The 12,269-nt window shown below is 41.9% G+C and overlaps 1 protein-coding gene across 2 annotated transcripts in view; it reads left to right on the forward strand.

Moving 5' to 3' along the window:
- Nucleotides 1-297: 297 nt before the first annotated feature.
- The window catches only part of COLEC10 (collectin subfamily member 10), a 37,908-nt gene continuing 25,936 nt past the window's right edge, over nt 298-12,269 (forward strand). For both annotated transcript variants that reach the window (XM_089517871.1, XM_089517872.1), the window contains exon 1: nt 298-564. In XM_089517871.1, the coding sequence (XP_089373997.1) occupies nt 348-564 (217 nt within the window). In that variant the 5' untranslated portion in view covers nt 298-347. The remainder of the gene's footprint in view (nt 565-12,269) is intronic.

The raw sequence follows: 12,269 nt of genomic DNA on the forward strand, positions 1-12,269 counted from the left end.
ATTCCCACCTCTATGTCTTTTGATGTGCAACCTGAACACCCTATTTCCCCAGTGAATGCAAAATATAGCTGTTGCCTCAGATGCCAGCAGGCAAAAAACAAAGCTGAGGCAGACTTATGCATTCAAGACGTCTCCTTGAGCCTCTGCACTTAATTATTTCACAGCCAATAGATAAACTTTAATAAACAACTGTCACTACTATATAAATATACTGTATTGCACAATGTATGATCTGTGAGGCTCCCCTTTTCAGAACACACACTCCATTAGGGCCTCTTCAACACTGCTGTTCTTTATTTAGCTCAAGTCAAGTGGGATCTTCCATTTAGTTAGCTCTCCAGAGTTATATGGGAAATTTTATTTTGGTGATTATTAAAGCTGGGAACAACGAAGGGCATTTCCTGTGGAGCTCAACAGCCAGCAGTATGATGAAGCTACTTTGCAAACATGAGATCTGCCTCTTACTCTTTCTTGTCCTTGTTCAGATCTTTGGCATAGAGGATGACAGCAGCCGAACGACAACAGAGATCTGCTCAACACACACAATTTTACCTGGACCAAAAGGTGAGCCATTGATGTAATATCCAAGGGTATGTTTTAGGATAGTCTTCTTTCTTTCTTTCTTAGCTGAAGATATTTCTTCCGATTTAGGGAAAATCCATCATTTCCCCACACCCACATAAATTTTCATGCCATGGGAAAGGGGATGTAAAGTTGGCATGCTAACTTTTCAGCTGAATCCTGTAGCAGTACTTCTAACAGCAGTTACTTGCATGTAGACTTGAACAGCTGGACTTGTTTGTTGACATCAGAGCTCAGGAAAGTTACCTCTATTGGACTACACATCTCTGAGTCCTCCAGCCATTTTTTCATGCACAACAACATTGGTTATGGAAGCCACCTTGGTGATTTTGTACAAGAATCGTGGGTTTTGAGGGGTTTAATTCATACAGTTGGCATGTGTTTTTGTGAAAAAAGTCCCCACTGCAATTTTGCACAATTTTTTTTCTAGAAATGTTTTCTGTGTGAGTAAAACAACAACTATTTTTTCATACAGAATCACAATTTTCAGACAAAAACACTTTCTAGAAACACACTAATTTTGACTCCCCCTCCCTCCCCACTTGGCAACATGGGAAATGTTTTCTGTGTGAACGATCTGAGTTTTGTGCAAAAATGTAAGCTGAGATTCTGCATCATCACTGTAGTTATGATGGATGATAGGCCTCTAAACCTATCTTTGCTCTAACCCAAGCATTTCTGAGGTGCTGGAGGTCTGGGAAATGATATCCACAGCATATCCTTGGTTGTGGGGTACCTTTAGAACAAGCAGCTGGAGAAGTGCCTCAAGGTCCTGCCATTAAGTTCTTGTCCCAAGGCACCCTATGGCAAGAAGCATGCTCCAGACATAATTTCCTAGTACTCCAAACTCCCAACACCTCAGAAACACTTGGGTTGGGGGCCTGCCAGGAAGAAAAAGTAGGTTCAAGGGGTCACATCCCACTCTTTATGACCATTTGAACTAGGGATGTCATATTGAGGAGGGAACAAGCTTGTTTTCTGCTGCTCCAGAGAACAGGTCCAGGAACAATGGATGCAAGCTACAGGAAAAGAGATTCCACCTCAACATTAGGAGAAACTTCCTGACAGTAAGGGCTGTTTGACAGTGGAACACACTTCCTCAGAGAGTGTTGGAGGCTCCTTCCTTGGAGGTCTTTAAACAGAGGCTGGATGGCCATCTGTCAGGGATGCTTTGATTGAGAGTTCCTGCATGGCAAGGGTTGGGCGGGGTGGCCCTTGTGGTCTCTTCCAACTCTATGATTCTATGATAAACATGGGTCCCTGGAAGTAAGGCTACTGTTAAATCCATTTTATCATATTGTGACTGCTGAACATGATGTCAATCATGGATTTTGTGTGTGTGTGCGTGCGTGCGTGCGTGCAAAAAGTGCCGTTTCCAGATAAACAACTTTTTTGTATATGGGTTTTTGTCCAGCAGTTTTGCATAGAAGATGTATGAGTACATGAAGATAATGACTTCTGTACCAAGAGTGTGAGTTTTGCACAAAACCGATGCTTTATCAGTAACAAACCTAAATGCCATATGTATTTCTGCATAGAATAATTTCACCAGACACTTTGGGATGTGCAAATGCTGGTCAGAAACTGTGCAAAATTCATGCCATTGTGTTCTTCCTGACTAGAGAAAACCATTGTTTGGCCAGGAAAGGTGATACAGTTTTTCCATTGCTGATACAAACAAGCTGGCCCAGGATTATTATTATTTATTATTGTTGTTGTTTGCTCCAGTCATTTAGCAAGAATCCTTGAGGCAGATGATTAACAAATTAAGCCATGAAATAGTGGCATCCCCATTATAATTAATTCAAAAGTCAGTTACATGAATTAATACAGTTCATCAATTCTCATTATGATCTAAGTATTTAATCTAACTAGCTGCAGTGATCACAAATAAAAAGAAGGGTGAATAAAGTGATGGAGAGGAAGCAAAAAAGGTTATGTAGCATTTGTTTCAGTTAAGGAGCTTAAGTGTATGGAATCCATCCGGCAATTGTTTAGCTTTTTAAAGCCAAACTGAGTGGCACAGAGAGCCTGTAGAAATGTGGGGACAACCTAATCTCTCTCCCCTATTACGTGGTTTCCAGCCACATTAAAAAATTAAGATTTCACTTCCATGATAAATAAGCAGTATCACCCAATAGTTAGAATATTTGGCTGGCAAATGAGACATCTGGTTGAAATCCCACTTACTGCGTGTTCCCCACCCTAACAGACCAAGATCTCTCAGCATAATCTTTCTCACAGAGTTGTTTTAAGCAGCTAAATACTGTTTTAGGATTTTTGTAAGATAGATGGGATGCCGTAAATGTTGCGTTATTGCATATTCTGTCACATGGCTTTAGTGTGAGGTGGCTTTGATCTCATTCTGTTCTGGATTTTGATCCAAAGTGTAAAACAGCTGTGCAGGATGCTGAACCCTACTGGCAAAATAGGTTCAGCACAGCTCCTTTAGGTGGGACAAGCTATTGTAGTGGGACTCCAGCCGCCTGCAACTGAGAGTGCACTGTGGACATCATTCCAGGTGCTCTGATCTCCAGCATCACAAAAATGCTTCATTTGTGCCACTGCAAGGCTGTAAAGGTAAGTTTGAGGGTGCATCATCAGTCATAATTGTGGTGATAATGCAGGGTCTCATTCCATGTTTTTGCACAGAGCCCAGATCTTTCACACAGAAAACACTTTCCAAATCACTATGTGAGGGGTTTGATACAAAATTAGTGTGCTTCTAGAAAGTGTTTTTGCCTGAAAATTGTTTTTTGTGCCATAAATTCAGTCATTTCAGCCAGTATTTACATTATAAAACAGTAGGCAGAACTGCCTCTGAATACCATGTATTTAGACAGATTATGTTTGTGAGAAAAGATATGCACATACATGTATATGACCAAGATCCTGCATTCAGGGGTATAACTCTTTCTTCCTCTCTCCCTCCCTCCCCCCTCCTGTGTGTGTGTGTGTGTGTGTGTGTGATGACACTGATCCCCAAATATGAATTCTGCCATCAAATACAATTTCATTTCATTTCCCAACTTGCTAGCATTGCAGAAAGCAAGACACCAAAAATAATTCACTGACAGAACATTTCTATTTGTTGTGTTTCAATTTCCTTGGCAACTTTGCTTGCCCCTATTATTTGAATGTCTAAACTGTATTTCTAAATGCTAAAATGAAGTTTTAAGTTACTGGAGTGTTAGAAATTTGGAGGCTGAAGAAAGATTTCATGGGGTGGAACATCCTGGGAGAAGTGTAATAAAGTCCTATCATGATAGAAATGTCATGCACCTCCCCTTCCCCTAGTTCATGATTCACCTTCTTCCTATGAATATACCAACCATGTAGTGGTGCAGAGAGACTGGAGAGGATTTCTGATGGTGCATCGACAATGTAGAAATAATGCCATTTCACACCACTGTAATTGCCAAGGCACTATGCTAACAGAATCCTGAGATTTGTAGTATGTGAGGCAACAGAACTCTTTTGGCAACAAAGCCTGAAAACCTTGTAAAACTACAAATCCCAGGTTGGAGTTACAGCACTTAAAGTGGTGTCAAACTGCATTACAGTCAGCCTTCCATATCCATGGATTTGTTTATCCATCAATTCAGCCATCCACAGTTTGAAATATTTTTTAAAAATTCAAATTTCAAAAATCTAACCTTAATTTTGCCATTTTATATAAGGGATACAATTTTACTCTGCCATTGTATTTAATGGGACTTGAGAATCCATGGATCTTGGTATCCGTGGGGGATCTTGGAACCAAACCCCAGTGGATACCAAGGGGCCACTGTATTTCCACAGTTTAGCTGCACCCTGTGAAGCATCTGGCTATGGAAATATAAAACATACAGTGACAGCCTCAAAGGAAGCCTTCAATGGTTTTGCATCTACATAGTATACTCTGTGTGGTATTGCTACATGGTCAGATAGTTCTCAGCTATGCAGATGTGGTCTCTGCTGACAACTGAATAGCTGTAAAAGAATGGGAGGCAGCATGAAAAGGGAGGTTTTCAGAAGAGTTTGATTGTTCCATAAGGGAGACAGAGTATGTTAACCTCAATTCTGACATGCACGGGTGTAGGTTGGATATAGAGCTACGTATGCCACTAACCGGATGTCAGTTACTGCATGTGCAGTATATGTGTTTGCATTTACCAAGTCAGTAGCTAAAATCATATTGCACCGATTACACTGATCTCTCTAGCTTTAAAGTCAGTTCTTGATAAAAGTAGATGAATGAGTGCCCAATAAAAAGGATTGATGATGCCATTTTCTGAATAGATGTGCAAGCCTGCCCCCTTCTGGCATACATGATTTTTGCCAAGCCATTACTGGTCACATAGAAAACCATTTTTTTCTTCTCTGAAGATGCAGCCTCAGATGCAGGTGAAACATCCCGAATAAACTCTTCCAGAACATGGCCACACAGCCTGAAAAATCCACAAAAAAACTATGGATGCCAGCCACAAAAGCCTTTGACTTCACACCTGGGATTGTGGTTTGGTGAGGCACTAGATATCTCTGGGAGGAAAATCTAGGTATACCATGAAATTATAAATCCCAGAATTCCATAGGATGGAGCCACAGTAGGTAACCTGCTATCAGTGTGGTATCAAAGTATACTGTGATACCAACATCTCATGTTTGTTGACAATTAGGTTTTTAATAATTTTGTTATTTTATTTGTTTTATATACCATATATACTCAACTATAAGTCAACCTCAAGTATAAGTCGAAGGCAGGTTTTGGGGCCAAAATGATGAATTTTGATATGACCCATGGATAAGTCGAGGGAAAAACATATGGGCATGCAACAAAGGATGTAAAGAACAAAACAAAGGAAAACAATGTGAAAGAACAATCCCAGCAGGCATAACTGTTTGTGCTCATATTAAGGCATGATGGATGAGAAGAGCAGAGCTGGGAGAGTGCTTCCAAGACAGATTTGGTTTTCACCGGGTTATGGTTCCTTTTTTTAAAATAGTGCAGTACTTACATTGACCCATGGATAAGTCAAGTCAGTTTTTTTGGGTCAATTTTTTAACATACATTTCTAGATTTATACATGAATACCTTATATACTCAACTATGGCCAGTTACAGACCGGCACTTTAGTGCGTGACGAGCACGCACTAGGGTTACAAAAGGGCAGTGCTTCCGCACCGCCCTAACCCTAGTGCGTGCTCGTCATGCACTAAACAGCGGCGGCCCTTCCATACGGCTGCCGCCGTGAGGACGTTACGGCCGCGCTGCCTCTAGACGGGGCGGCGCGGACGTGACGTCCTTGCTCCGCGCCAGGGCGCTTAGTGCTCCCTGAACACGGAGCAGGAAGGAGCTCCTTCCTGGTTTAGTTTCGGAGCTCCTTCCTGGTTTAGTCTGCTGGGCGCAGCCTTCAGACAGCTGCGCCCAGCGGACTAAAAGAGAAAGGGGCCAAGCAGCCACTTTCTCTTCTCCCCACCGCCGCGGGGTGTCCTTGGGGCTTGAAGCCCCAGGGACACCCCTTTTCAGGCTGCGAGGAAGCGGCGGTTTGCTGCTTCCCCGCAGCCTGAAAAGCAGCGGATCGGGGCCTCAGCGGCTGCCGTTCTGGCCACTGAGGCCCCGATACTCTGGGGAAAGGGGCAGGTCCAGACCGCCCCAAATGGGCGGTCTATAACCCGCCTATGAGTCGACCTCATGTATAAGTCGAGGGCAGGTTTTGGGGCCAAAATTATGGATTTTGATATGACTCATGGATAAGTTGAGGGCAAAACTTAAGGGTGTATAACAAAGCATGCAAAGGATGAAGCAAAGGAAAACAGTGCCAGAAAATATACAAAATTCCAGCATAGTAAAGGCTTCATGGATGAGAAAATATAAAGGGGATGTGAGTGCTTCCAGAACAGATGACATTCTTGCTTTTCACAAGGGGAGGGTTCTTTTTTTAATAAGAATTAAAGTACAGTGCAATACTTACATTGACCCATAGATAAGTCGACTCAGGATTTTGGAGTCAATTTTTTGACTAAAATTTCTAGACTTATACATGAATATATACAGTATATTCTACCTTTTTCCCAATCTGCAGCACATGGCAGTATATTTTACATGGTAAACTAATGGCAGCATATTTTACGTGGCAGCATGTAACCTTTGCTGTGACCCATGACAGCATATTTTATGTGGTAAACCATAGTTTACCACATACACTGAGATACTGAGATGGCCTTGAAAGGAAATCAGAGAAGTTCACAGAAAACCAGTCTATGAAAGACTAGTGGTCATGATGGTAATAATAATAATTATTATTATAATTATAATTATTATTATTATTATTATTACTTATACCCTGCTCTTCAGCCAAAAGGATATAACCAGATTCAGAAGCAGTACTAAACTACTATCAGGGAAACAACAGCACAAGGAAGATATTGTCCTCTTGCAATCACAAACAAATAGAATCATAGAGCTGGAAAGGACCACAAAGGCCATCTAATCTAACCCCCTGCCATGCTGGAATACACATCTAAAGCACTCCTGAAAGTTGTTCATCTTACCTCTGTTTAAAAACTTCTAAAGATAGAAACTCCACCACCTGCCAAGGCAAACTATTTCACTGCTGAACCACTCTTATGGTTACAAAAAAAAACCCTTCTTCTTAATGTTTAGGTAGAATCTCTTTTCTTGTAATTTGAATCCATTCATTTAAGTTCCAGTTTCTAGAGCAGCAGAAAACGAGCTTCCTCCATCTTCTACATGAAATCCTTTCAGATATTAAAGATAGGTATCATGTCACTTTATTTTTCCTTTCTCCACACTAAACATACCGAGCTCCCTAAGTCATTCTTCCTAAGGCTTGGATATCTTGATCACATTTTTCTGGGCATAGTTCAGCTTGTCCATATCCTTCTGTGGAGCCTATAACTGGATACAATATTCCAGGTGAGGTCTGACCAAAGCAGAATACAGTGAGACTAATACTTCCCTCGATAGGGACTCCTGTTGAACTGCATTGGCTTTTTTAAGCTGTTGCATCATACTTTTGGCTCATGTTTTATTTCTGGTCTACTAAGATCCCTCGGTCATTTTCACACGTACTGCATTCAAGACAGGTGCCACCTATCCTATGTTTGTGCATATCAATTTTTCCTGCCTAGATGTAGTATCTTACATGTATCTCTGCTGACAGTCATTTTGTTAGTTTTGGCCCAGTTCTCCAATCTCTCAAGATAATTTCAGTTCTGATCCTGTCCTCTGAAGTATTAGCTACCCCTCGCCCCACTTTGTTGTCATCTAAATATTTGGTAAGCATGCCTTCTATTCCATTATCTACGTCATTTATTTCAAAATAGCTAAATAACAGTGGACCCAAGACAGACCCTCGAGGCACCCAATTAGTCTCTTCTCCCCAAGAAGCCACTGAAGGAAACAAAATGCTAGACTAGCCAGTCAGTTGGTCTGATCCAGCTCATCTCTTGTGGGCACCTGAAATAACTAATCAGTTTATTTGTGGGGAAGATCTAACTAGCCATGGTGGCTTGGAGATTTTAAGAGTCTAAAAGGATAATTTTTCCAAGCTCTGATATGACATCCCCCCCACCCAAAAAAAAATGTTGTTTGTCTGGCTGCAACAGACCAACAGAGCTACCCCACTGGAACATGTGGAAGATGCTACTGATTTGACAATAGCCCAAATGTATCTCGAGACAACCTCATGGAATTTATAGAGAAGTCCTGCTTTGAGGACATATTGCAATAATTTCAGGATTGGTTTCCCATGCCAAAAATGAGCCAGGTTTTTTTGGGGGGTGAAGGGGGAGCAGGGGAGAGAAAGATAAAGATATTTGACAAAGGTTGACAGGAACTTCAAAGGGATTTGAAATGGGTTCTAGGAGTTGAGTAACTGGCTTGGAAGGCAATTTGAAAGCCCATAATGGGAGCTTACCCCGTAGCAATGTGGTGTATTTGGAAAGCTTCCCTTTCATTATTCTGACAAATGTCAATTATAAACTCTTTGACATCAGTTCTTGCCTCTGGGTCCTGTTTCTTGTGGTCACCACTGTTGTTGTTGTTGTCCACTTTCCAAATCTAATTAATGTATTTGCCTAACTCTCCTTTTGGAAACAGGAATGGACAAATTCTGAGCTTCCTGGTAGAAATGAGGAAGGATTTCACCCTGTCACTGAACCTGAGTGAACTGCTGTTTCTGCCATCTGTATGACTGTCATGGCTTCTTTTCTGGCCCATGTTTGAATTCTGTGCCAAGGATGTGATGCTATGATAAAAGTCAAATTCTGCAATCTGCATTACCCTGAATTCTGTGCAGAGTATTTAAAGAGTGTAATTATATCACTCCTCAGTCTTCTCTTCACCAAGTTGAACATGCCCAGTTCCTTCAACCATTTCTCATACATTTTGTTCTCCATACTTATTGCTCTAGTTGCCCTTCTCTGGAACTTCTCCAATTTGTCTTTATTCTAAAAATGAGATGAGAACTCAATGCAGTACTCCAATGCACCCGACTGGTGCAGAAAATAGTAGGACAATTACTTGCCTCAATTTGGAAACTGTGATTCTATTAATGTAGGCTAAAACATCATTCAGCTTTTTGCTGCAGCATCACACTGCTGCCTCACATTGAACAACATATGATCAACAATAACCTCAAGGTGCTTTTTGCATATAGTACTGCTGAGCCGTGTATCCCCTATCCTATGCCTGTCCATTTGCTTTATGGGGCTGTAGTGAAGTGGGCCCAGCTGGGAGAGTTGGGAGGGGTGAAGACGGCCAGGTGGGAGAAGGAACTGAGGAAGAGCTGGGGGAGGAGCGAGTGGAGAAAGGGGTGCAGCCCCAGGAGGATACAAAAGGGCAGGAAAGGAGATGCATGGGGGAGAGGGTTGAGATGTGGAAGAGGAGGTTGGGAAGTGGTGGCTGTGGAAGGGACAGCCCAGGTCACCAGAAGTCCTCAGAGGGAAGGACTGTCGGTCTCCCTACAATGGAGACACAGTGTAAGGTGACTGGGGCCGCATGAGGAGGTGAAGCTAAGGGACTCCAGGGTGGAGGGAGACTTCGCCTATACCGAGGAAGGTGAGTGGCATCACCAGAAGAAGGGTAGCCTGGAGGGTGCGTGGTGGGACCCCAAAGGTGGGAGCATGGTCCCCTCCCTTTGAACGTGGAGAAGGTGGAAAGGGAGCCCTGGGAGAAATACGTCGGCGGATGCCGGACTCCATCAACGGGCCACGTGGAGGGAAAGGAAGGCCCTGTGGAGCCTAACAGGGATGAGGACTGAACCTAAGACCTCAGGATACGGTGTTTGTGTTGGCAGTTGTGCCTTCTGTATTTCAGAAGGAGGCTTACTTTGTTGTTATTAAAGTTCACCGTTGCAAGCAACTCTGCCTGGGCAAGTTTGTTGCCACAAGGGCCCTTCCTCCAGACTCTGCCCAGACTCATAATGCAACCGGCCGTGCCTGCCCCGCCCACAGGGGCCTAAATTTAGAATTTTGCATTTGTCTTCATTGAACATTGTTTTATTAATTCCTGCCCAATTTACTTGTTTATCAAGGTTCTTTTGAACTGTGTCCCATTGTGTTACCTACCCCTCCCAGTTTTGTACCTCCAATTACATCTCAGGCCTTATACAGACCATCACTTTGGGCCAGCATGGGGGTAGAGTTGGGGCATTGTATCCAGATGATGAACACCCAACTCCACCCCAGGGTGCCATGATGCTGTTTGCCACTCCACACAGTGCATGGCATCATGGTGCTTCTCTGGTGCTGCATCCATATGATGCAGCACTGAAAGAGTGCCATATAGCTGCGCCGCCATGGCTACGCAACACTTTCAAGGGCGCAAAAAGGAGGTGCTGGCTAGTCTAGCATCCTTTTCATGTCCTCAAAAGTCTGGATAAGGGCTGGGGTGTGCAGTTGCCATTTCCCCAATCCGGTGTGAAAAGGGACGGTCTGTAGAGCCCCAAAGCCAGTGATATCCAAACTCAGGCCCTCCAGGTATTTTGGACATCAGCTCCCAGAAGCCTCAGCCACCTTGGCCAATGGTTTGGGATGCTGGGAGCTGGTGTCCAAAACACCTAGAGGGCCAGAGTTTGGACATCACTGCCCTAAGTCATTGACAAAAATGCTGAAGAGTAACAACTCTAGGACAGAGCCTTAAGATCTCCTTCCAGTTTGAAGTACAGCCATTGATCATGACTGAGCATGGTTTTCTAAACAATCATGGATCCATCTAATGGTGTTTTTGTCTATTCTACATTTAATCAGTTTGCTAATCAAACTATGATGGGAGACTTTATGAAATGCTTTGCTGAAATCCAGATAAATAACACCCACAGTGTTCCCAGTCTCTACTAACCTCGTGACCTGATCAAAAAAATTGATGCGATTAGTTTGGCAAGATTCATTATTGACAAACCTATGCTGGCTCCTGCTAATCATTAATCAACATACTTGCAGATAGAGTCCTATAGAATCTGTTCTGATTGTTTTTCCTGGTATTGAGATCAGGTTGATGTGCCTGTAATTTCCTGGATCTTTTTTGTTTTAGAAGAAAACAACAATATTTGGTCATTTGCACTCCTCTGGGATCTCGCACATTCTTCAAAATTTCTCAAAAATGATTGCAAATTGTTCTGCAAGTAGGTCAGCAAGTTTCTTCAGTACTCTTCAATGCTTGTTGTTGCTGTTCACATTAATGATATATTCTACCTTAAATCCAACACCTAGTTGCAGCTACCATAGGCAAGTACTGATCTACAGTTTGACAACTGAATCAAAAGGTCTAATAAAGTTGGAACAAAATATTAGATTAAGGCCCCTGTAAAAAGGGAATATTATGTTTGCTTATTTCATTCTCACATGCAAGAATGAATACTGTAACACTATTTATGCCTGCTGGGCAAGATTATGAGACTTTTTGCAGATTTTCAATGATTTTTCACACTTTCAGACCCTTTTTGTTTGCACTAAAAACTTTCCTTTGGGCAAAAAGCAACATTTTGTGGGGGGAAACGGGTATTTGGGGCAAGCTACATTGTTTTCTGAGCCAAACTTTTGTCCACGGTTTTTTTTTGTTTTTTTGTTTTTTTTTTTTTTTTTTTTTTTTGCAGAAAAGATCAGAAATGTGAAAAATAATTTTTAAAAACCATGGCAGTTGGCCATTTCCTTAATAGAAAACCACAGCACTTTTCTTATTGACAAAGAAAATTTGCAAGTATTTTTTTTTTTTTGCATTCCTGCTATGAAGAATAATTTTGCCAGTTAACCGCTTTGAATGAGCCCAAGCTGTACTATTATTGCAGATTAAGAAAAAACAGGGGAATCCATCCACTTTCCCCGTACCATAATATCTAGATGAACAAGCCAATCAGGCAAAACGTGATGGTTTTGAATCAGAAAATAAAGTGAGTTAGGCAATATAAAAGACACCATATGAGGGCAGCAACACTCAAATCTTGGTATATCTTCAATGATATTTCGGTACTCTTTTAATGTTCTTCTGCTATGATACCTCGATATGATAAATGATATGAGATGATAAATCATGGTTATGATTTAGAGGCATTTTATTTTTTAAAGTAATTTTTCAAGATTCTACCTAAAACCAAGGAAGGACTTCTTTACTGTAAAAACTGTTCAACAATGGAATAGACTCGCTCAGAGAGTGATGGAGTCAACTTCTTTGGAGGTCATTAAAA

The sequence above is a fragment of the Sceloporus occidentalis genome, unplaced genomic scaffold (assembly GCF_023333645.1).
Source record: "Sceloporus occidentalis isolate IW3139 unplaced genomic scaffold, rSceOcc1.0.p SCAF_3, whole genome shotgun sequence".
Lineage (NCBI taxonomy): Eukaryota > Metazoa > Chordata > Lepidosauria > Squamata > Phrynosomatidae > Sceloporus > Sceloporus occidentalis.